At 49.0% G+C, this 22,672-nt stretch overlaps 6 protein-coding genes across 6 annotated transcripts; 4 read left to right on the top strand and 2 right to left on the bottom strand.

The window, feature by feature from the left end:
* Positions 1-368: 368 nt before the first annotated feature.
* On the top strand, positions 369-961 carry EPUS_06392 (uncharacterized protein; the record flags this gene model as incomplete). Its single annotated transcript, XM_007802064.1, has 2 exons — positions 369-686; positions 752-961. 2 exons carry the CDS (start codon positions 369-371, stop codon positions 959-961), a joined length of 528 nt encoding a protein of 175 aa, XP_007800255.1.
* Positions 962-2,103: 1,142 nt separating this feature from the next.
* EPUS_06391 (uncharacterized protein) lies at positions 2,104-5,912 on the bottom strand (the record flags this gene model as incomplete). Its single annotated transcript, XM_007802063.1, has 3 exons — positions 2,104-2,338; positions 2,422-5,291; positions 5,346-5,912. The coding sequence occupies 3 exons, from the start codon at positions 5,910-5,912 to the stop codon at positions 2,104-2,106; spliced, it is 3,672 nt and encodes a 1,223-aa protein (XP_007800254.1).
* Positions 5,913-6,203: 291 nt separating this feature from the next.
* EPUS_06390 (uncharacterized protein) lies at positions 6,204-8,167 on the top strand (the record flags this gene model as incomplete). Its single annotated transcript, XM_007802062.1, has 3 exons — positions 6,204-6,456; positions 6,519-6,718; positions 6,770-8,167. The coding sequence occupies 3 exons, from the start codon at positions 6,204-6,206 to the stop codon at positions 8,165-8,167; spliced, it is 1,851 nt and encodes a 616-aa protein (XP_007800253.1).
* A 540-nt stretch (positions 8,168-8,707) lies between these two features.
* Positions 8,708-10,726, top strand: EPUS_06389 (uncharacterized protein; the record flags this gene model as incomplete). The annotated part of the gene is made up of 1 exon (XM_007802061.1): positions 8,708-10,726. One exon carries the CDS (start codon positions 8,708-8,710, stop codon positions 10,724-10,726), a length of 2,019 nt encoding a protein of 672 aa, XP_007800252.1.
* Positions 10,727-12,703: 1,977 nt separating this feature from the next.
* On the top strand, positions 12,704-15,618 carry EPUS_06388 (uncharacterized protein; the record flags this gene model as incomplete). The annotated part of the gene is made up of 2 exons (XM_007802060.1): positions 12,704-13,137; positions 13,200-15,618. 2 exons carry the CDS (start codon positions 12,704-12,706, stop codon positions 15,616-15,618), a joined length of 2,853 nt encoding a protein of 950 aa, XP_007800251.1.
* A 1,910-nt stretch (positions 15,619-17,528) lies between these two features.
* On the bottom strand, positions 17,529-21,311 carry EPUS_06387 (uncharacterized protein; the record flags this gene model as incomplete). The annotated part of the gene is made up of 6 exons (XM_007802059.1): positions 17,529-17,575; positions 18,047-19,000; positions 19,084-19,315; positions 19,375-19,715; positions 19,768-21,233; positions 21,283-21,311. The coding sequence occupies 6 exons, from the start codon at positions 21,309-21,311 to the stop codon at positions 17,529-17,531; spliced, it is 3,069 nt and encodes a 1,022-aa protein (XP_007800250.1).
* Positions 21,312-22,672: the final 1,361 nt, after the last annotated feature.

Here is a 22,672-nt window from a genome sequence, read left to right as displayed (position 1 = left end):
TATGCAAGATCCGAAATTAGCGTTTGGAGTTGTCACTGGTGACGAACATCGCAAATCATCACAGACTTTGCGCCCCGTTGTGTGACGTATGTTGCCGTGATCTGCCCAGAGACAAGGCCGAAGCTCTTTTTTCCGGTTGCTCCCCCATTACTCTCACGCCACAACCGACTTCAGTCATCCACTTCCACCTCTATCACTACCGGCAATCCAATTCCTACACAAACATCCGCAAATACTCTCCTGTGCTGGTTGCTTTCAAAACAAATTAATACATCCTGTTGCTACAAATTCTGCGCAAAGGAAACAAACAAAACAACAGACACGATGGTTTCCAAGGTAGTTGATATCGGCCTTCGAGGCTTACAAGTATGCAAAACCTCTTCATTACAGCACCTGGAATCGGGTTTCTGACAGCGTTGCAGTTCCTGTGGACTCTACTGGTCATGGCGCTGGTCGGCAATATCATCGCCGATGCCACCAGCGGCAACCCATCTATCATCAACTACGATATGTTTGTCGCAGTCTTCGCAATGCTGTCAATCATCTTCTTGCTTGCAAGCGCATTCACTGGAGTCATGTCCGGCACACCAATTCCACTTGCACTTGATATCCTGAACACGCTCTTCTTCTTCTGCGGTGCCGTCGCAATGTCTGCTCAGCTTGGCGTACACAGCTGCAGCAATGAAGTCAGTTGCATCTTAACTTCCCGTCTTCCCTTCAAGATTCGAGGGCTAACCACACTCCACTCTAGGGCTACGTCAACAGCAACGGTATTACCAACGGCTCAGACAACAGACCAAAGCGCTGCCGAGAATCACAAGCCACAACCGCGTTCATGTGGTTCGCCTTCATAACCTTTGCTGCCTCATGCTTCTTCTCCGCCATGAATGCACGAGCCGGAGGCGTCAACCTCAGAGGCCACGGCATACGCAAAGGTGGGCCCAGCATGTCCCAGGTCTAAACAGCCGCAGACGAGGCCGCATTTCCCCGTCGTTCCTCTACCTCTTCCTTCTTTCAGGTACCTAAGGCCCTTGTAGCTGGACCCAGGGCTGACGGATGTTGTTTTTGATCTGTAGTCGGTCTCGGACATGTATGAATTGACGACAATACTGGCGAGGGAGGTGCAAACCAAGCGAACATAATGGCAGTAGTTACTTTGTGGGAAAGCGAAGGGCGGAAGGGCATGTATAGGGTGTTGGAATTGGAGCAACTTCTGGATTCTTCCTCAGCGCTGTTGTTTCTAGGCTAGAAAAGGTTTTCAATACCATGTACGACCATGATCGTCTTGAGCTGAACCAAACTCACCTGACTTTCATATCCATGACTGTGTACCCGTCATCTCCCTACCTCCCTCCCTACCTGCTTGTTTATATGTCACTCTGTCCACCGATCCTCCCCCCTCCTTCCAACACCAACCCCCTACCTACCTTTTTTTCCGCAAGAAGCCTTCAATCTCTCCACGTCAAACATTACCTTCCAACCCCAAGATCTCTCCCAGACGCCAACACGGACGCATGTCACGGCGCAAGTACCTATCCTTTGGGCTCTCCGAGTCCGATACGAGGATGATAACCAGAAAGTCACGTCTTACACACTGCTCACTCGGATACAAGTCCAGGATTCTCAGCTGCGGATCGCGCGTCAGATGGGACTTCTATGCAAGAAAGAGCATGGCGCTCTCTCTGTCAGAGGAGCTAGCCTAGCGAAGGAGGGAGGGAGAGAGGAAGGATGAACGGGCACGATACGACTCCTCTAGCTACGTGTCGTTGTCAAGCTCTACCTTTTTTCCGGCGCAGGTTTAGTACAGGTGCGGAGGCAAGAAGGTAGGTCGGAAACATGGCTTCTCTATTCTGAAAGGAGGAGAGAAGAGAAGAGGAGGACAGAAGACGCGGGCAGACTTGAGCGTGTGAGAGACAGACCCGGTGATACTACTTCTTACTAGTTTAATTTGAATCCAGAATTGCTCCTTCACTACTGATTGGAACGTCCATCCAATCCTAAGCTCCTGTCCCAACACCAAAACGCCTTGCTTGGTCAAAATGGTGCACTAAGCAGCAGTCATAGATTACGGCTCTACAGCGAGCGATCAATACCCAACACTACTTACTTACTTGTACGCTTGGCTTTCTTGCCCTCTACCTCACCTCTCATCCTCTTCAAACCCTCGCCCAACTTCCGAACGCCCCTCCACTCCCGCTCTAAGCGCTTCATCCTGTTCGCCGCGACCACCACAAAGACCGCAGCCCTCAGCCTCTGCCGGACAGCTAGTCTGGATTCATAGTCCTCCCTCTTAGGCTTGACGCCCATCTGGGCGATCATGCGGAGATCGGCTTGGTTACTAGAAATTATATCACAGTCAGCATTTGCCCACAAATGCAAGCCCGCAAAGGGAACAGCTGTGCGAAAGGGGAAAAAACATACCAAGCCTCTCTGATCCCCTCTCCCATCTCCATGAAGCCTTTGCTCCAGGCCAAATCCCTACGAAAGCCTTCTTCCCTCCTACACCGTGCTCTTAGCCAAACCACCTCCTTCATCAATCCCCTCAACTCTTTCTCCCTCGTCGTCGCGCTTCCACCTCCTTGACCATGCTGGGCTTGCTGCACTTTATCCAGCACACTCTCATGCCTCTCCTGTGGCGCATCGAGTTCTCTACCTGCAGCTTCAGCTCTCGCTTTCGCCCTTTCCCGCTCGTTCCTGACACGGCGGAGCTGCGCTTTCAGATCGCTGATTCTGGTGTCGCGGTCCGAGAGTTTGAGGGACAGGGCTTCTGCTTCTAGGGTGGAGGATTTCAGGAGGGCGTGCAGGTCTGCGCGTTCGGATTCGTGGACCGAGATTTTGGAGGCTTGTCGCTCTAATTCGCGGTTCTTGGTGCGCAGGTCGGAAAGAGTGGTTTGCGCGTCTAGAAGGTCTTTGCGGGCCTTGGCGAGATCTTTTTGGAGGGAAGGGGATGAATATGGAGAAGGGGATTTGGTAGAGGTGGTGAGTTTGGCTATTTGGAGGTCGTGGAGTTCGCGTTCGAGGTTTGCGACTTGTGATCGTAAGTCCCGGGTGGTGGATTTGAGGACGCTTTCGCGTTGCAGAGATTCTGACTCCTTTTTGCGTGCTTCGGCTAGGTCGTGTTGTAGCAGGGAGGCGTCTTCGATGCCAGACGGAGGCATATTCTTTGTCTGACTGTCGAGAAGTTCTTCGAGTTCTGCGACTCGCTTTTCGAGGCGTTGGACTTTGTTCTTCGCCGACGTCAATTCTCGATCACGGTTCTCCGACGTCGAGAGCTGTTTATTGCGCAGCTGGTCGAGCTCGAGGCTGAGGCGGTTCTCCTCAGCATTTGCTCTGTCTATTTCAGCATTGATTTCTTGCTCGAGAGCAACGTTGGCATCCTGCAGGTTGTCTCGCTCGAGCCGCAGCCTTTCTAGATCGTTTTCAAGTTTCTGCTTCGATCGACGAAGCTCGCGCTTCTCTTGATCGATGTTGAATGTATCATCAGCCGGCTTGTCTGCTTTTATGAGCTTGGCTTCGAGGTCGTCTCGTTCAGCCCGGACATCCTTCGCTGTTTTCTTGAGCTCATGCAGTTCAATGTTGATGTTTGCTAGTTGGTCTTGGAGACCTTGCTTCTCCTTTTTGAGTTTCTGGAGCTGACTGTCAGCACTTTCCAGGCTCTTGGTGCGCTGCTCTTCAGCATATTCAGCTTCCTCTTCAAGGTTGGCTTGTAGAACCTCAACTTCTTCCTCAAGCTGTTCAACCTTCTCTTTCAACGCCTCCTGCTCGCGTATGGAGATACGCAACTCTTCTTTAGCGTTGTTGAGTTCAGTCCTCTGTTCGTCCGAAGCCATTCTTTTGGCCGCAATATCATCGTTCAGCTCCTGGATCTGGCGGTGCAGTACCTGCTCTTCTTGCCTGTGTCTTTGCTTCTCACTTTCAAGTGCTTCTTGCAGCTTCATCTCTCGTCCCGAGAGAGTTCCTTCGACTTCTTGCAGCTTGTTCACCGTGCGTTGTAAGCCGTTCGCTTTCTCTTCGGCTCTCTGGCTGGCAGCTTCCAGTACACGTCTCTGAGCTTCCCAGTCCTCGTGATCAGAAGCCAGTTGGCTCTCTTTGGCATTAATCTCACGGTGTAGACTGTCAACTTGCTCAGTGAGCAGATCGATTTCTGTTTTATGTTGAGACCGCAGATGATGGTCATTTTGAGCTGCGTGCTGACGCTCTTCGTCAAGAGCCTGCTCGAGCTCTTCGACGGACCGCTGGGATCTCGACAAGTCGCGCTGCAAATTGGCAGATTCCAAGGTGAGTGCATCATGTCGTGTCTGAAGGAGGTCTTTCTCTTCCGATTTGCTTTGGAAGTTATTGATAGAATTCTGCAGCTTGGTAGACATAGTTCCAAGATCACGCTTTAGATTATCTTTCTCTTGATGTGCAAGATGCAATTGATCTCGAAGCTTGTCTTTGCCGGCTCCTTCCTTTTCGGCGCCCCGAAGTCGCTCCTGCAGCACTCGCTCATTTCGCGTCTTCTCATTCAATTCCTGCTGTAGAATACTGTGTTTCTCCTGCAGCTCGTCCAATTGATCTTCCAGTCTGGCAGTCTTTTCTTCTAGCTGTCTGCTGAGACCCTTCGTCGTGAATGATTTGTTCATCATTTCATCCCTGAGCTCTTCTAAATTGTCTTCGGCTTGCTTCTTCTCCTGTACGGCATCTTCACGCTCTTCCCGCGCATGTTTGGCCTCCTCAGCCGCTCGATCCAGATCCTCCTGGAGCTCTTCGATCTGTCGTTTGGCGGTCTCTAACTCTTCTTCAGTCTCAGCGGCAGCGTTGGATTCTTTGCCAGCGTTGTCCTTCAAGGACTCGATCTCATCTTCCCTTTCTTCAATCATCCTGTCTTTCTCGCGCAGCTCTGCCTCCAGGTCGCCCATTTCACAGCGCAATTTCTTGGCCTCCTCATTGCCCTGCTGCGCCGAGCGCAGTTCGTTTTGAAGCTTCGTTATCTCCGTCTCTTTCGTCGCCAATTCAGACTGTAGTTGTGCAGTCTCGACTCGCAAGCTCTCGTCTGCCTGCTTCCTCTTCATGCGCTCTCGGTATTCCTCAAGCTGCAACCTATAGACCTCTGCATCTCGTTCGGCCTGGGCAATATTCTTTTTGAACTTGTGAAGCTCCCGCTGCATGGTTATGCGATTCACTTTCAGATCTGTGTTTTCTCGCAATGCGGCTTTGTTGAACTCCGTTCCTCGCTGCGACATAGCTTGCTCAAGGAAATGGATCTTCATTTTCAAGCCAAAGTTCTCCTTTTCGATTTTATCGATGATCTGGTTCAGCTATCAGCATGCTGTCAAGGAAGTCTCTTGCGCACCTTGACTAACATTCTCTTGCTCTCGTAGAGTCATCATGTTGCCATCCCCAACAACACCTCCCCCACCATTCCGACCTGGTAATTGCGCCAGTGGTGTACTTTGTGCACTGCTGCTGGTGACAGCCTGAGGCAATGGCGTTTCGTTGGAAGCTTCACCAGCGGAACTGCTCGTTCTCTCCTCGTATATACGTGAATCGTCCCCCATCCGCGGCAGACCGGGCGTAGGTCCATTATTGATTGAATTATCCCTCATGAATGAGGGCGTTTGTGCACCCGTCTTTCTGCCTGAGGCTCTTCGCATATGGTTCTTTTTCGTCACACTCATCATAAGCGGCGTGAACTCGCTCTTTTTACCCGCCCCATTGGGAAGTAGTCGTAATGGATCACGAGCACCAGCGCGTGGTGTCTTGAGGCTGAGACCTCGCCCATTTCGTATGCCTTGAATCAGATCTCGTCCTTTTGATGGTGACGCGAAGGACTTTTCTGGTGATAGATCGTCAAGACCATCCAAACCATTGGTCAAGGATGATTTGTCTGCGGCTGTTTGCGGCGTGTCGATGTAGTCAGGATGAGGCATACTGGGTAATCCGCTGGTGGAACAACGTGACTTCTAACCCATAAAATATTTGATACGCCTCCCAGAGCAGTGTCAACATAAATATACAAACATACTAGGGAATGGATATGTTCTCCAAATCAGATGTTGATGTACTTCCTCACTCGGATTAGCTGCGGATAACTAGCTGAGGACCCTGCAGCCGAATTAGCGTCTTGGCGTCCGTTTTTCTCCAATGTCACATTCTATCATGATTACTATCATTAATTGATATTGGTCTGGAAATTCGTTCCCAAACCGATAATAGTCATCATGCCTCCAACTGAAGAAGATTTAGCGTGGTTCCGATCAACATTTCATCCCGTACCCAAACCTCGGTTGCCCGAGGACTGTGTTGAATACTATCTATTTGTCTTCAACTCTAACATCGACACTGGTAACGATTCGGAGATCCGGTTACGACTGCGAGAAGTCCAAAAGTTTGCGGCAGGGCTACAGGAAGAATGGTTGAAGAACTACATCTGGCAGAGGCAAGGTTTTGGGCTGGAAATGGTCTCAGAGGATGGTGAGGTTGGTGTCTTCGACAATATGGACGGCCAAGAATGGACTGACAGGTGGTCTTGGTAGGTGTGACACTGCTGCGAGGAAGAACCGAATACGGTGATTCGGTAGAGGATGAATGGGTCATTGTCTGGCTTCTTCGCAGATTGACAAGAAAGTTCGAGGATCTCTGGGTCAAGGTCAACGACAGTGATGGGGAGTTCTTATTGATCGAAGCTGCGGGGACTCTGCCTGAATGGCTGGAGCCCGAAGTAGCTGAAAATAGAGTGGGTCTCCTCTGTCTCTGATATGGCACACAGCGCTGATGGTACTCCCAGGTGTGGATTCATCGTGGCAACCTGGCCATCATCAAGCCACAAAAGATCAAGTCAATGAGGCAAAATGACGAGAATATATCACTGCAAGAAGCTCGGAGAATCGTTCTTGAAGACCCAAAACGTCTACTAAAATCTACTAGCATAGAGGAAGAGGCCTTCTACAGACTTAGGAATTATCCACAGCAGATAGCAGAGAATATGCACAACGCATTGGTGACAATCCCCCGAAAGATCGCGTTTCTGTTGCACCAGAAGCCAGCTTATATCTCATCTGCGATTGAGGCCTTCTACTTGCGGGATCCAATCGCTCTGAAACCCCTGCAGGCACAGGGTACATCCTCCCTTACCTTCCAACCTGAGGATCTGGTCACTGTTAGTGTCCGATTTCCCCGAGTGGGCTTCGCTCAGTTGAGGAGTCAAGACTTTCAAGTGCCAGCAACATGGCGTACAAGCCTACCTCCAAAAAGCGACGCGAAGGGGTACAGTCAAGCTGAGCTTGGTATGAAACTCTCATGTGGTTTTGAAATGCTGTTATCAGACCCTCAAAACCAAGATCGATCTGCTGTGCGCGAGATGAAAATGTTGCTCGAGGATCTGGGAACTGGTGACGAAAAGTTACCAACAAGTCCAGATATTGCGCAATGGCCGCGTCAAGAAGACGATGAAAAGTGGCTTGACATTAGCTTTGAAGATCTTGAGGGTGAGCTAGGTGGGAAAGACAAGGCTCAAGGCAAGAAGAGAGGTGATTTCGGTGATAAAGCCGCCCAAGAGAATCTACAACGAATTGTGGCTCAGTTTGAACAATTCTTGAATGATGACACAGCGGGACCTGATGGAGCTGGTCTTTTTGACGAGGATTCTGATAATACTGACGAAGTTGACTCCGACAACGAGATGGAAAATGATGGCGAAGACAAGGAAGCCTCTTTTGACGAAGAACGATTTGCGAAAATGATGCGAGAAATGATGGGTATGCCAACGGATATGGAAGTGGGTGGGAGTGGTTCTACTCCGGAAAGGAGCATTCCTGCTGGTGGATCTGGTAGGATTCAGGAGCTCGATTCGGACGATGAAGACGACAACGGAGACATTCAGTTGGTGATGCAGCGAATAGAAGCAGAGTTGAACGAGTCCGGAGCACTGAACCTTGATCCAACTCCAAGAAAGATTGGAGCCACGAAACGGGCTATGAGAAGTAAAGATTCTACGAAGAGCAAGCAGCTCGAGCTCAGTGATGAGTCTGATGATGCTGATGAAGAGAACGACGTGGATGTCAATCTGGCCCGAAATCTTCTTGAGAGCTTGAAATCTCAAGGCGGTACCTCGGGACCTGGAGGTAATCTGATTGGCTTGATGGGACTGAAAACGCCAAGAGAAGAGCAAGATGAGCAGGAATGACTTGATGAGCAATTGATGGGGATGGCTTGATACTAATGCGAACCTTCTGACCAACGTCAGCATTCAAGGCTGCTTCTTAAGCCTGGCCTCGCGCTATGGCGTGCAGTCCAGAGTACGGAGGCCTACGGTATAGCCACGAATTGCAGCGTAAACTCGAGATAAGGGATAGGGATGTCGCAAGGACTCTTTCGAAAGGAAGTCATGTAGGCTATGGGTTTTGGATTGATCATGGGCATCGCAATTTCGGTAGGGAAAACCCGCACCAGCTCGTACAAGATGGCCATTCACCATAACTGATGTGTTCCTCAATGCTCGAAGCGTCGTCTACAAACACAATTTCCACGGGCCCACTAGCGGTGTTGCCAGCAATTGTGTTTATGCGTTGCGGTGTTGACCAAATCTGTGTGTACCCAGTCTTCTACCTGCCCTGTTCTTGTTCTGGATTTGTTTTGCCATCATTTGACTTCTTGCGCCACGGCCATGATACACTTTGCATAAGTGCACAACAGTTCTTGTCATCAAACAGCCGAATCGGCTAGGATGGGGATCACAAGAGGGACACTTGAGGGAGCGGCGAGACCACATTTCAATCCAAACACTCTTTCCCACCGCGAGCTTCTGAAGCCGGGACCCAAGGTGCAAAAGCTGAGAATCAGATTTTCGCCATATCAAGAGCTTGCTCGTGTGTCCCTTAAGAGAAAAAGAACAGCTAACTCGTCACCAGCGTATCCCTCCTTGTATTCAACTCAAGAAGGGGACCAGCTGAGCGCACAAACAGAGGAAACCCAGCCAACCAAGAAATTGAAGGTGATACAGCATCATTTTTCGAAGGGTGAGCCTGTCGAAGAGCAATTCAACACATTTCAAGAGAATTTCGTAAATGAAGAAACAATCGCAGTTGACGATGGCATGCCAAATGGCAAAGACAAGGGCGGTCTCAGGGCTAACTCAACCCATCAGACATACCAGGCTCGCTCGGGAAGACGGAAACCAGCAAGACGCCTGTATAGGGAGAAAGAGTGCACCTATCCATATGAATCCAACGGCGGGGAACAGTTGAGCGGTCGTGTACTGAGGCCTCGAACAAAGCCAAAGTACTATCCTGACGATGAGGCGTCTGATTGCACATCCGATGAACACACTGCGGCTACTGTCAACACTGTAGACAATCAAGCTTCAAATGAAAGTGAAGGAGTGTATTCACATCAGCTTTATACCGGTCTTGCTTGCGAGTATTCTGGCTGTCATGCCAAGGCTGATTCTCTGAATGTTGCCTCTGTCTCAGTCCCCGGTGACAGCGAAAACAAGAATGTGGGAGTCGATACAGTCTGCCGAAACTGGTCGCTGGGCTGTGATTATCCGACAGGGTTCGAGATCACAAACAGTGATCAACAAGCTTCAATGAACCATCAAGTAACTGTTGACCAGGCTCGAGCAGCATTCGAGTGGCAGCAAACTCCATTAATGAATATACGCGAGATGATCACAGGTATCTGTCAGGATATTGATAACCTTGCCGAGGGTCCCGAAATTGCTGGTTGTGAAGTCGTCAACGACACCGGTCCTGCAATTCACCGCGGTGGCCAGGGTGAAGCTTTTGCAGAGATCTGTGCAGCCCCAACATCCACCTCTCCCAGAGTGTCCCATATCGCCAACGGCCAAGTCTGGGAATCACAAGCAACTCGTAAAGAGCGCGCGCGTCAGGAACTCGAAGCCGCTAGACCCAGCGCTTGTCCTACTACTACTGCTGCTACCACGGGCACTTCCAGCAACGCCATCGATCCATCCTTATCAGCATACAACAACGACAACAATAACAATAGCTTTCATCTCGACGGCGCGGCCTCCTCAACACCGAATTTCACCCCAACAGCCAACACCTTCCCCGTCCCTATCGGACCCAATGCCACCACAGCCACCAACCCAACCCCTAACCGCTTCCAAAACCAAGACACCCACTGCCTCATCTGCCTGCTCCCCGTCACGCCCTCCGACATCCTAGTCTCAGACCTCCGCTGCGTCGCCTGCCCGCGCACATTCCATCAATCCTGCCTCACCTACATCCCACCGCGCATCAACCAGAACTGGCGCTGCAGCCTCTGTTACCGCGAGGCGTGGCATGGGTATGGGCATCTGGCTAGAGAGCTAGAAACGAGGGATCCCGGGCTGGTGGAGAGGTATCGGAGAAGACTGTTGCTTGCGAATACGTATGGAGGTGCGGTGTCGATGAACGCTGGGCTTGGGCAAGGTGGCGGTCGGGATGAAGAGAATGTGAGGTTTTGGTTCGATGTCGATATGGATGGTGGGGCGGAGAGTGATCAGGCGGTGCTGGTGAGGATGGGGTTGGTGGATATGCGGATGTTGAGGGTTCTGAGTGATGGGGATACAAGTGCGAGGGTCAGGAGTCTAGAGGAGACGGAGAGGTGGGGTATTGCATTGGGCATGGCGTTGCAGGAGGAGGAGGGGAAGGTTCAGGAGTTGAGGGGAGAGCTGGAGAGGTTAAGAAACGTGGTTGAGCAGAAGGATAGAGAGATTGAGGAGTTGGAGGGTGGACTGTGAGAGGCTACGATTGGATTTGCAGTGGAGGGTGACACTGGGAAGAGCTATGGGTGAGTGAGTGCGTGAGTGACGCAAAAACTCCGAACGCCGCTTCTTGGTGTGACTGTGCAAGCTTGTTGGCCAACTTGAGAAGAAGAAGAAGTTTGTTTTTCATTGGATGAGTCGTTGGCTGTCCATCTGGAAACCATCCTGTTCTCAATGAAGTTCTTGGGTGTTTGTTTATGTGGGGAGTACCGTCTCGAAAGAGCATGCTAGAGAGAGATTCACAACAAATGCCTCAGAATAGAAGAGTTCTTCTTGGAGCAATTGAAGACATGCATACAGAAGCTTTTCTCCTTGGGGTCCATCAAAGGTGCTGTAAGTGGGGCGATGGATATGTTTGCATCGAAGCTGAAAGTCTCGCCTGAGAAGGCGTCGTAGTGGTGATGACCTCAGCTACGGCGAGCTCCACGGCGAGCTCCACGGCGAGCTATCTTCGGAAGTCCTCGCCTCTTGTTCTAGCTCAATAGAACTATCTACATCCAGAAACGTCAATATCGCTTTCCCCACAGAGTTAGGAGAGGGGAGAGCACCTGATTACGCACCCGGCTGCCACCTGGCTGACATGATATCTCTCCATCATTCGATACTTGGTAGATCCCGTAGAGTGACAGCGACCTGTTTCTTGCACGAGCTTCTTCAAACAATGGTAACGCCGCAGCTTTGGTTCGAGCAAGTCCAGCCACCGCGCAGACCAAGCTGGATGTTTGACCTCGTTGCACACATAACTCGAACTTCTCGCTCCAGGCGTGCGCCCCTCTCATCTTACCCCTGCGACTCATCGAACCACGGCACAACTAACCACGGCACGACCAACAGCGACACGCCGAACAAGATGAAACTTCATCAGATAATAAATCCAAGATCCAGGAGAAAAATTGATGTCGATGTTTCAGATATCTTCTTGTTATCTCTGTTGATGTTGGTACGCTTTTACGGCGTTATGAGACCTTCCACGTTGTGATGAAGATGGGTTTTGACAAGGCTGAAGTTGAGTGGTTGGGATTTTCTTGACAGGCGAGACTCGTGTCAAGAAAGTCATGGCCGGTTATACCAAAATGCTCAAATGGCTTCCATCAACTCTAAATAGCAGCCCGACTGCTCAAATCCAATCGCTTCGATCTCTAACCTACATGGGGCCATTTACAAGCCATATGTAATATATCTCATGAAGAGTAGCTTCTGAGCTTAAGTTGTGAAGATCGGCTATGATCTGCCATGGCATAGCCGGCCACGACTTCTCGACGTCGGCCTCGGATTTAGAAGCCGAGCTTTTGCCGCTCTTAGCCTGATTTTATCGCCTGGCAATACTAAGGGGGCCTGAAGTAATGTTAGTCTGGTGCTAAGAGCAGCTAGTTCTTAATACGACAACATAATGTTATCAATCGTCATTTTAAAGCTTGTTCTATGTCCATCCATTCCGATCAGTTAAAACATTACATTTAACTTCTTTTGAGCATAGCTGTACTGTACAGAGAGGGTCTACAAGTAAAAATACTAGCGCTGAGCTAACATTACTTCAGGCTTCCCCCGTAGTATGCGCCTTTGCGACAAGGCTGGGGATTCCCACGGTATCGCAGTCTTTAATTTATCTTCAGTCGTTCAACAATTTCCAAAATCTCTTACCTGAACTGGTCCGATTGCGCCTCCACGTGCTGAACCTCTGCTTATCCATAATCCTTCTACCGAGATCACACAGAACAAAATCTTTTATATCGAGATCACGGATTAGAGTAGGTGTCGGATACGGCAGCCTTCCAGAAGCGCTCTCTAATATTGACTCCACCGTTTGGACCTTTGATGATGCATGACTCCTAGGCGGTATTGCGAGTAACTGTGGTTAGATGAAAATCGACTTCACTCGACCTGTCATTGCTGCTGGCATAAGAAATTCACTCTTTTTGTGGCTACATCACTTGGTCATCTCAATCCAGCCAGATGGAGCCCTTAACTGCCCTTGGCCTTGCTGCAAACCTTGTCCAGCTCGTCGATTTCGCTAGTAAGCTGGTCACCAGAGCCCGAGAAACGTACAAATCTGTCGATGGAGCACTAGTAGAGAACTCAGAGCTTCAAGCAGTAACGGAAAATCTCCAGACGCTTACCAGCCGACTCCACGTAAGCAGCAAAGGACCAGTCAACCGTTTCAGTAGTGCAGAGAAACAGCTTCACGACCTGTGCAGTGGCTGTAGGGATGCTACAGCCCAATTGCTATCAGCTCTAGGGAGGCTCAAGACCAAAGGAAACCATAACAGATGGGGTAGTTTTAGGCAGGCTCTTGAGAGTGTTTGGAAAGAGAGCGAGATCCAGAGCTTAGCTATCAGGTTGGAGCGGTTCAGAAGGCAGATAGACACTACTCTGTTGGTCTTGCTCCGGTAAGCCCCCTTGAAGAAAAGTACTTGGTCGATTCAAAGGCGTAATCTAAAATCCTTTCCAGTGAGCAGGTTGATCAAGCAGTATTGTCGTCAGATCTACGTACCAAACGAGTCAGCGAACAACTCCTCGGTTTTATCGATGCCACGAAAACCTGGCAAGCGGATCTCGTTGAGACACTACACCAAAACAACTGGCACTCTAACAGTCAAGAAGATACTGCCCTGTTCTCATCAAAACTGTCAAGTGCAGTTCAGCAGCAGAGCGAGGACCTTTCAAGATTGCGCATACGTGAACTTCTTCGATTCCCGAGCATTTCTGACAGATATGAGAGCATTGACGAAGCTCACAAAAGAACTTTCGAGTGGGTTTTCGACGAGGTTCCAGAAACAAGTGGACGGCAAAGTCAAGTTTCGATGGTGAGACACCAAGTCTGGGACAACTTCGTACAGTGGTTGCACGATACCGAAAGCCTATACTGGCTGTTTGGCAAGCCCGGATCTGGTAAGTCAACATTGATGAAGTACCTCTATGATGATCCCAGGACTTCACAACACCTCAAAGACTGGGCGTCAGACCTCCATCTAGTGAAAGCAGCATTTTTTTCTTGGAATTCTGGTACTCAGATGCAGATGTCGCAGATGGGGTTTTTGCAAACACTCCTGTATAAGGCAACAAAGAATCGCCCTGCACTTGTTTCTCGCATATTCCCTCGCAGGTGGAGATCGTATTTGCTATTTGGAGGCGATTTACATCCTTGGACCTGGTCGGAACTTGCCTCGGCAATGAAAATCCTGACTAGTGGCAGTGATATACGGTTCGCATTCTTCGTGGACGGACTGGACGAGTTCGATGGCGATGGTTCTCAACTTGTTAATCTGTTGATTGACATAACAACATCACCGAATGTCAAGATCTGCGCTGCTAGTCGCCCCTGGCTTGTTTTTGAGGAAGCCTTTAGCTCCCATCCTAGGTTGCGTCTAGAAGATTTGACCGCGCCGGACGTACAACTGTATGTCTCCGAAAAACTCCAGGGCAATGCCATGTTCCTTCAGCTTCAAAAGCAAGGTCCTCAACTGGCTCAAGATCTCATCCTGGAAGTCACGGGGAAAGCATGCGGAGTTTTCCTGTGGGTCCGGCTAGTTGTGCAATCCCTACTTGAAGGGCTCAGAGATGGTGACACCATCTCGGATCTACAGGCTCGATTGCTGGCCCTGCCAAGTGATCTTCAAGAGCTGTTTAGCAAAATTCTTGATCGCCTGAATCCACACTATTTTGCACAAGCGTCCAGAATCTTTCAAATTGTCCGTGAATCCTCGGAGCCTTTGACCATTCTCGATCTTTCTTTTGCGGAGGATGGGTTCGAGCTGGCCTTACAGGCTGAAGTTGCACCGTTGAAACCTGACGAGCTTACATACCGAGTCGAGACTATGAGGCGTCGCCTGATTAGCCGCTGCAAAGGTCTGCTCGAGGTGCCATCTGTCGAAGTTGAGGGACCTGCGGCAACAGTGCAATACCTGCACAGGACCGTTAAAGACTTCTTGACTAGCTCCGAAATATGGCGATCTATATTGTCTGGCTCCGCCTCGTCTTTTGATCCAACGTCTGCATTGTATGCCTCTTGTATTATGCGGATCAAGACAATGGATCCTCACGTAGATTCGCTATTCGGGTTCTTGGAGGTTATTGCTGCTTGCATAAAGCACGTACAGAGCATTCAGAGGAAGAATAATTCTGAACAAGTCACCCAGGTTGCTATCTTAGGTCTTGACGAATTGGATTGGGCAGCAGGTCAACTTCTTAGTGGGAAATGTGAAGTTTCAAAAACTAATTGGCTCTTGAAAGCAGCGTATGCAAATCAATATCCTATACGGCAGAACAGCATCTCAGACCTGGATTTTTACTGGGGCAATACGAAATACAAGCTCGAAGATCTTCTAAGAGAAGGCGGGAGGGCAAATGATGATTCCAGATCATTCCTAGACTATTCTTACAAACATGGTCTTGATTTCTACGTTCGACACATGCTTGAAAAGGGTTCAACAAATTTGGACAGCTTCCAAGGAGCTTCCTTGCTAATATTGGCAGCATACTTTGGGAACTCGGATGGTCCGGATTGTAAGATGGTTCGACTCTTGCTGAGGCATGGTGTTGATCCAAATGAGCTTGGACCCGGGGGACTTGAAAGCCCATGGCAGAAGTTACTACACCAGCCATCTTTCATTGAATCAATAGACATCGGAAAGTGGCTTGAAATGGTCAGTCTCTATCTCGAACATGGTGCAGATCCATGCGTCCAAACTTCCAAGGGTTCTGCCCGCTATATCGTCAAAAAGACGTGCGCATCGTCTAGTCCGGAGTTGAGTGTAAAAATGGACGAGGTAATTCGCAAATTGAAAAGCGGACAAAAACGGAAGACCGATTCACATGTACAACTTTATGGATTGCTGAAGCTTTTCAGGAGGAACAAGCATAAAAAATAACGAAGTTCCGGGAGCTCTGTCTATTTTTGTCACTAAGCGGCTAGTCATTACGACATCCCTTGTCCTACCGCCTCAACCCCCTCCTTCTGCGGTGAGGTTGTTTCCTATGGATGCTTTGGCCGACTCTGGCACGAAAACATGGTCGTTTACGGACAGGGGCCCCTGGACAGTCTCGTCCGGTAGCATTTTGCTACAACATTCGATATGGCGATTTGAACCAGCATGAATTGACGGCTGCTTTGATAGTAAAGGATCATGGCAATATCATCTCCAGGAGACCATTTATGCTCCAGCACGCTGACCTGGCAGTCGTGAAGAAGAAGATCAAGCCAGGCGTTGTCATGCAAACGACCATGCAGAAATCTGGATCCGTATATATGGCTCTGTGTCATGAGAGATTCATCATGACAAGGAGCCTCCTGGGCATGAGTATAAACTGTCTCGATTTCGATTTGGTCGTCTGATCTATGAGCTGTTCAAGGGAATGGGGGCCCTCTCTGCAATGAAGCGTACCGTGGTTCTGTCCATCCAACAGGACCAGTGATGGAGGGGTGCATCTCTTATCAACACTGTCACTAAAGAAGTTAGCCATGATTTGATCATCCTTTCTCTTTGTTTATATCAAGCGTCTTTTTATTTTAATTTTCAGGGATTTTAACAGCGCGGTTTGCTCGAAGGCCTAATCTATGTCGTTGCTCCTTATAAGCGGACGGAATGAAAGGTTCAAGTTCAATATCAGATTAAATGAAGACCCCATGTGACGCAAGAATGATATGTATTAAGAGATTTGTGAGTGAGGTGACCTCGTTATAGCCACCATCCGGACATAGAGATCCTTCCTTGAGCTCTATGAATGCCAACATAGAAACATCACCCCACTTTCTAGACACTAAAAACACGATTCCTCTCTCTCATCTATGGCAGGAAAGGCTACCCACTCGAGTCGGTTGCCGGAGGCAATGTTTCTCTCCTCTAGTACTGTTTCTGAACTCACATGCAGGGTGGGAGATGAACAGACACGAAAATGCCTGGTATGTGAAACGATTTTCCTTTGGCAGTGGTTATTGCTGACTACTGGCATCAGCAGAAAAGAGACGCTCCTAGAGTAATGTCAGCAGCATCCTCAATGTTCGCTTAATATGTATAAGATTCTATAGCGAGGTCGTTCGTGATCCAACCAAGTTCTGTCATTTTCATGGTGCCTTGCTGGTAATTCTTGTCACAACTTAGAAGACTATTATTTTATACTGAAAGAAAACATTTGCTTGGAAAACAATTCTACTCAGAAATACATGTTCATATATCTGGAATCTGATTTCATGAGAATAATATAAGAAAATGACATCCCACGCATGCTGTCGATATTGTGCAGATATTATCATATGGGATATTGATAACTACCAGCACATCATGAAGGACGAGAGGAGATGAAAGCGGATGTGTTATTAAGATCAAATAGTGAGCATTGTGCGGATCCGTCTGATGCTCGAAAGTAAACGATATCTTCAACGTACATATGATGGGTGAGATTTAGGTCAGAGACCTGGCAGCGAACGAAGTTGTCTTACACACCTTGACCACCCGTTCATTGCCTTGGACACATGAGATCAAGGCCTCATTGGGCCCCTTTGGGGCTTCCCAGGCGTCAAGGTACACGAGACATCCTTTCCTTAATCATCCGCCATGGCTTCCACCCCACTTCCGTCCTATCAGCTCTTCTCGGTTGGATTTCGGCATCTGTAGCCTGTGACTCATTGTCGGCAGGTTGCCTGTTGGTTTTTGACGGCTCGCTTAGTTGCCCAGCTAGTGTCGGTATGTTGGGTTTCCCTGAAGTCGTGCGTATGCTGTGGCTTCTGGTCGGTTTTGATTTGTCTGTAACGTCTTGTGTGGCTTCGACTGTTTGCTTGTTGCTATGTATTCGCTCTTGTGTAAGTTCGCACGGCACGTTTGGAAGGGGCTTGTTAGTAAGTATAAAACTCCGGGTGGTACGGCGAGCAGGTTCGAAGCCATCCGGATGTACTGGATCATTGACGTCTTCACCCTGTCCTCTTGCTTGAATGCGTGCATACGAGGTGGCCAATGTCTGATTTTCTGATAAAGATGGATCACTTGGGTGGGGCATTTGTAGATTGGCGCTGCGTCCACTTCTACCCATCTCCAGTGACGACGTATTTAAACTAGTTCCAAGGCCGCTGTCCGCCAGGTTGCCTTCACCGTCGGAATCATGCTCTGAATGAGTCCCTGGCACAGGATCTCCTACTTTGGGCCAATGCCAGTCAAATCTCCTGCTTCGTCCGAATATGGCTGCTCCTCTATCGTTGTTGAAGGGTTCAGGGTGTTTCTTGGAGCCCACAGACAATGGTGGAAGAAGTACTTGTATTCGATCGCAGGCAGAACCCAACTGGGGGGGGATCGAACTTACACTTACACGGCTCAAAAAGCTTATCTGCTTTGTACCAGTAAATCCCCTGCGCGAGCTCTAGAGGGTTGGAGTCGGTGTCTCCGTTCTTCATGCAAATCTCACGCAGATTCCTGGTGCAGACAACGAGGTAGTCTTTACCCTTTGGAACACTCTTCCAGGCTCTGCAGAGGTGGTCACAATCCTGGGCTGGCTTGATGAGTTCCCCAAAGCCTCGACCCAGTAGGTTAATCGCGCCAATGCTTCTGGTGAAGTCTACCCAGCCTCTTCCACTGGGTTTCAAAATAGATACTCTCGGTCGCAGAGGGTTCTGTCCGCTGACTATGTCCATGAACCCAAATCCCTCGAGCTTGTCGCGGTCTGTAAAACGTAGACCTATTCCCAGAGACGCCAACATTCTGGTTTGATGATCGTGAATCTGCTCGACTATGTCCCATGTTTGCCGCACCAGATCTTGGAAGCACCACTTCTTTGTTTTTCTCTTCGTTTCCTCCTCCTTCGCCGATCCTTTAGCTGTCAATTCGCTCCATATTTCAACATCTTCAAATATCACAATTTCCATATTTCGTACATCTGTCAACGCTATTAGAGCAGCATCTGCACCATTTTTGGAGTCTGCATGACGAAAATCTTCGAGCTTGAATAGAGGACTCGAGCAGTATGGGCTGGAAGAGAGTTGAGTGCGTACGATATGAAGGAGAGCGCTTGCTCCATCTACAAGCCAACCACGACGGTCTCTAACATCATAGAGTACCACATTGATGTTACGAGCAAAGTGAACTTCTTGTAAGTAAGGCCCTGCACGGGACAAACAAATTGGGATGTCTTTGTTACCCTTGGCAAAGGTCGCGCCTCCTGTTATAAATCTTCCTGCGGAAATTGACACCTTCTCCAAAGCGCAACCTGGGGAGGAAAAATTGGGTCCTGTCCACTCAATATCCTCGTACCTTACATCAGGACTTCCTAATGCAGGCCAAATTATTAGCATTATCTCTAGTTACACAACGGCGAGTCGAAAAGTCCGGCAATGCTTCAACGCGACTTACCTGTTCGCATCACAACAGATGAGGCCCAGCCGAGGAAATTTCTGGTAGAATTCGAAGATAAGAAGTCGACAGTGTCTATTAAGGTTCGATTTGAGCGATTTCTTTTCGCGGATAAGTATGAAATACGACCTTGGTTCTCCTCGTAGAGAAAATGCCAGAGCACCGAGTTTCCAGTCCTCTCCGTCGGCACAAACATAGTGGAGAACCCCTTGATAACAAGGCTGCCGTCGAACTTGGTTGCACGAGATGCTTCACCCAATTGTGCCATCATGTTTAAGGGAATCTCCAAACCTTTCTCTCGGTGGTTTCTAGCAAGAACAGGATATCCATTGGCAATGACAGGATTCCTGAATAGCGAGTGCCAGCAGCTTCCATTCTGTTCCGGTCGTGTTCACCAAGTGGAAGATCATCTATCAAGAAATCAAGCCTGAAAAGAAGATTTGAACTCTCCAGTAGTGTGATTTGCGCAGTAGAATAAGCCATCCCGTCCTTTGGCGATGCTCGACAAGCAGCGCCGAGCCATGCAAGTTGTTCTCCAATCTCTGCCAAAATACGCTCCACTCCAGTCGCTTCGACTAAGACAGTTGAACCGTGCAGAGAGATTTCAAGCCCAGTGTCATCGGACAATTGATCTATTCTCGATTAGTACTCAGAGGAAGGACATGCACATGGGATTGTTACTACACTTATGAGGATGCAACAATGTCTCAACCACTGCAGCTTGTAGCGCCCGCAAGACTTCATCTCCAGTTGATGGCCACGTTTGATGTATGTATTGAGCACAAGTCATCGCCTGTGCATCAATGGCTGAGCCGGTCACTGTAATAACTTCCCCAATTGCTTGATTCGCTCCATCCTGATACTGTTGTTCTTTGAGGAACATCAACGGACTCCAGAAAACCTCGAAAACCACCTTGTGGGCTGAGGGAGAGCGTTTTCCATAATTTCTGTGGGAATGTAAACCGGCAAAAATCGTCTTCCTGATAACGTCTATAGCTGTCCCCTTCCTGGTCGTCAAGATTAACCCAGTCTGTATTCTTCCAAGCAGCCACTCATATGCCTTGCTCTGGATCAGGAACATCCGAGCTTCTGGCAAGAAGGGGATATTGGGGTTTTCCTTTTCCTCCACCTCACTTTCGAAAAGGATTGAATCCTTCGGCATTTCTACAGGCAAATCAGGAGTACCTGATCCTTCGGTGTTCCAGAAGTTTACCTTTTCCTTCATAGTGAGCTCATCTGAAGTTCTAGATCGACGAGAGACGTCATCTGGTTCTCGCCATGTTGGCGCAACGGACTCGTGGAAGCAACGGGCAATGTGTCTAAGAGCAGTCAGATAATATAGAGAGATGGAAGGGAACGCGAGATTTGCATGACTGAACAAACGAGCAGTTGAGGTCACGTACTGCCGGTAATGGCGCACAAATACCGCCGCATCTTTTTGGAGCCCAGGTACCGCACCATATCTTAGCTGGATTGCGTAATCCTTTAGCAGTTCGGGAAGATTCTGTGCCACAGTTCTCACAGCATCCTGCTGATCATTTAATGCACTCCTAAGACTCTGGCAGAGTTCACTAGCGAAAGCGGAGACGAGGTTGTCCTTCACGTCAGGTAAGAGTGTAAGCTCCGAGTTGTCGGTGCTAATTGTCTTCGTGTCGTCGCCAACTTCCTCTTGCGCATCGGTTTTCTCGGGTCGTCCCATAGAGGTGTAACCTGAGTCTGTGGGTACGCCGATTGAAGCTTCGCCGCCCGCCGAGTCGTTCGGATATCGGAGCTTGGTAGTGTCCAAGACATATGCCAAGCTGAGTTCTCTAACATCTCCGGGCCCTGATGAGGGCTTCCCGGCCAATAAAAATATCTTCTGCCGAAAGACGGTCATGCGGTGTCCCGATCGAGGAGATGGGGCAGGCCCCGTAAGCTGAAATTTATACCAGCGCTGCGACGTGATGCGAAAAGCGGCCAAATCACCGAGAGTTGTGCCTTCCTCTGTCCGACCACCGAAGATGTACATCGTATCGTTGACAAGAGCCGCGGAATGTCCCTCTCGTGGGCAGGGTATGTACCCGACACAGCCAGGTTGCGTCCAAGTGTTGAACATAGGCTCATACGTCCACACGTCGTTATACCAAGTCATGCCATTGGTGCCTCCAAACCTATGTTCCTGTCAGCTAAGAATCTTGGACGAATTGTATTAGATCATACAGATAAAGCTGATCATTGTAGCTGACCATTGAATGGTTTGTTCTAGACGGCGGAATTCCGCCATCTCTAGTGGTGTGACCGTTCGTCATCAAGGGAACCCAATCTCTGTCAGGTTTGAGCCAAGGATTCAGATCATATGCAAATAAATCATTAAAGAAATAGCCTTCCACCTGACCTCCAAAGAGGTAGAGCTTATTCCCAAGAAGAGTCAAGGTATGACCACAGCGACCAGACGGTACTCCATGAAAAGGCCCCACTCTTGACCATAGCCTGGAGGCTAGGAAATATCAATAATCTATTTTTGCACACCGAGGATAGGTTCTTACAAGTATTCAACAGGTATAAGGTGTTATCCAAATAATCCCCGTCATCCATTTTTGTATCACCTCCGAAGACAATGAAAGCGTTCCCGACCAATAGACCGGCGTGCCCAACTCGAGGTCCAGGTCCGCTGGTTACTGTCTGAACAGAAAAACAAGAAATACTCTCGCCACCAGTTTTAAACATCCAGAGATCTCCCTTGACTGATGACCCATTACTTAGACCCCCTAGCATATAGATATCGCCATCGGAGGCGACGGGATTGATAGCTGGTCCATATCGAGGGAAAGGGTCTTGCTGCTGAAATACAGGATATTGTATTGGCAGTGCCGACCAGGGATATAGCGATGAACTCGAAGAATACACAGGAAGAGTGCCCATTGTACTACAGAGGTACGTAACGTAACCGGTTAGCACTCCAGCGCAATAAGCGCAAGTAGGATACCTCTTGACGACCAAGTGACCCAAGGAAGAACGCTAATACTTACATATATTTATCCTCCGTCTAAAAATTCCCCTCTCTAACCAATATTGGTCGCAGCCTTTCGCAGCCACCAACCTCAGCAAATTCGGTGGACCGTTTCCGGTGTTGTCGGGCGCCAGAGAGCGTACGGGGCTAAAGAAATAAATCTACTTGACCAAGGCGTGCGTGTATTCTGTGCTTCAGTGGAGATGCAGATGTGGTGCTGCGTAGACTGAAAATGATGGCAACGGTGACTTCCACCGCCTCTGTTCAAGGCTCTATTCTTCAATGTCGCCGCAAGGCTGGGCCGCCTGTCTCTAGATCACTGGCAATGAACTAGGAGATTTGTGCTCCCTTTCCGGAAATCTACAGTGGTACTGTGCATTGCGAAAGTCTTGCGAAAAACTTGGCGGGTGTTGGAGTTGCTGGCGCCGCGTCGTTAAACAGAAACGGCTCTGAAGGATTTTTTATAGATCTTTGTTGTACAATTCTTATATCAAAATAATGATAAGCTTCTCTTGATTTTAATAATATAGATTTTGTTGGAAATAGACAGGGCAGAAGCAGTATGTTGCCATGGCGTGGCCAGAGAGATTATAGATTCTA

This window comes from Endocarpon pusillum, assembly GCF_000464535.1.
Source record: "Endocarpon pusillum Z07020 unplaced genomic scaffold scaffold1466, whole genome shotgun sequence".
Lineage (NCBI taxonomy): Eukaryota > Fungi > Ascomycota > Eurotiomycetes > Verrucariales > Verrucariaceae > Endocarpon > Endocarpon pusillum.
Note: the sequence above shows the minus strand (reverse complement) of the source record. Positions and strands in the feature narration are given on the sequence as shown.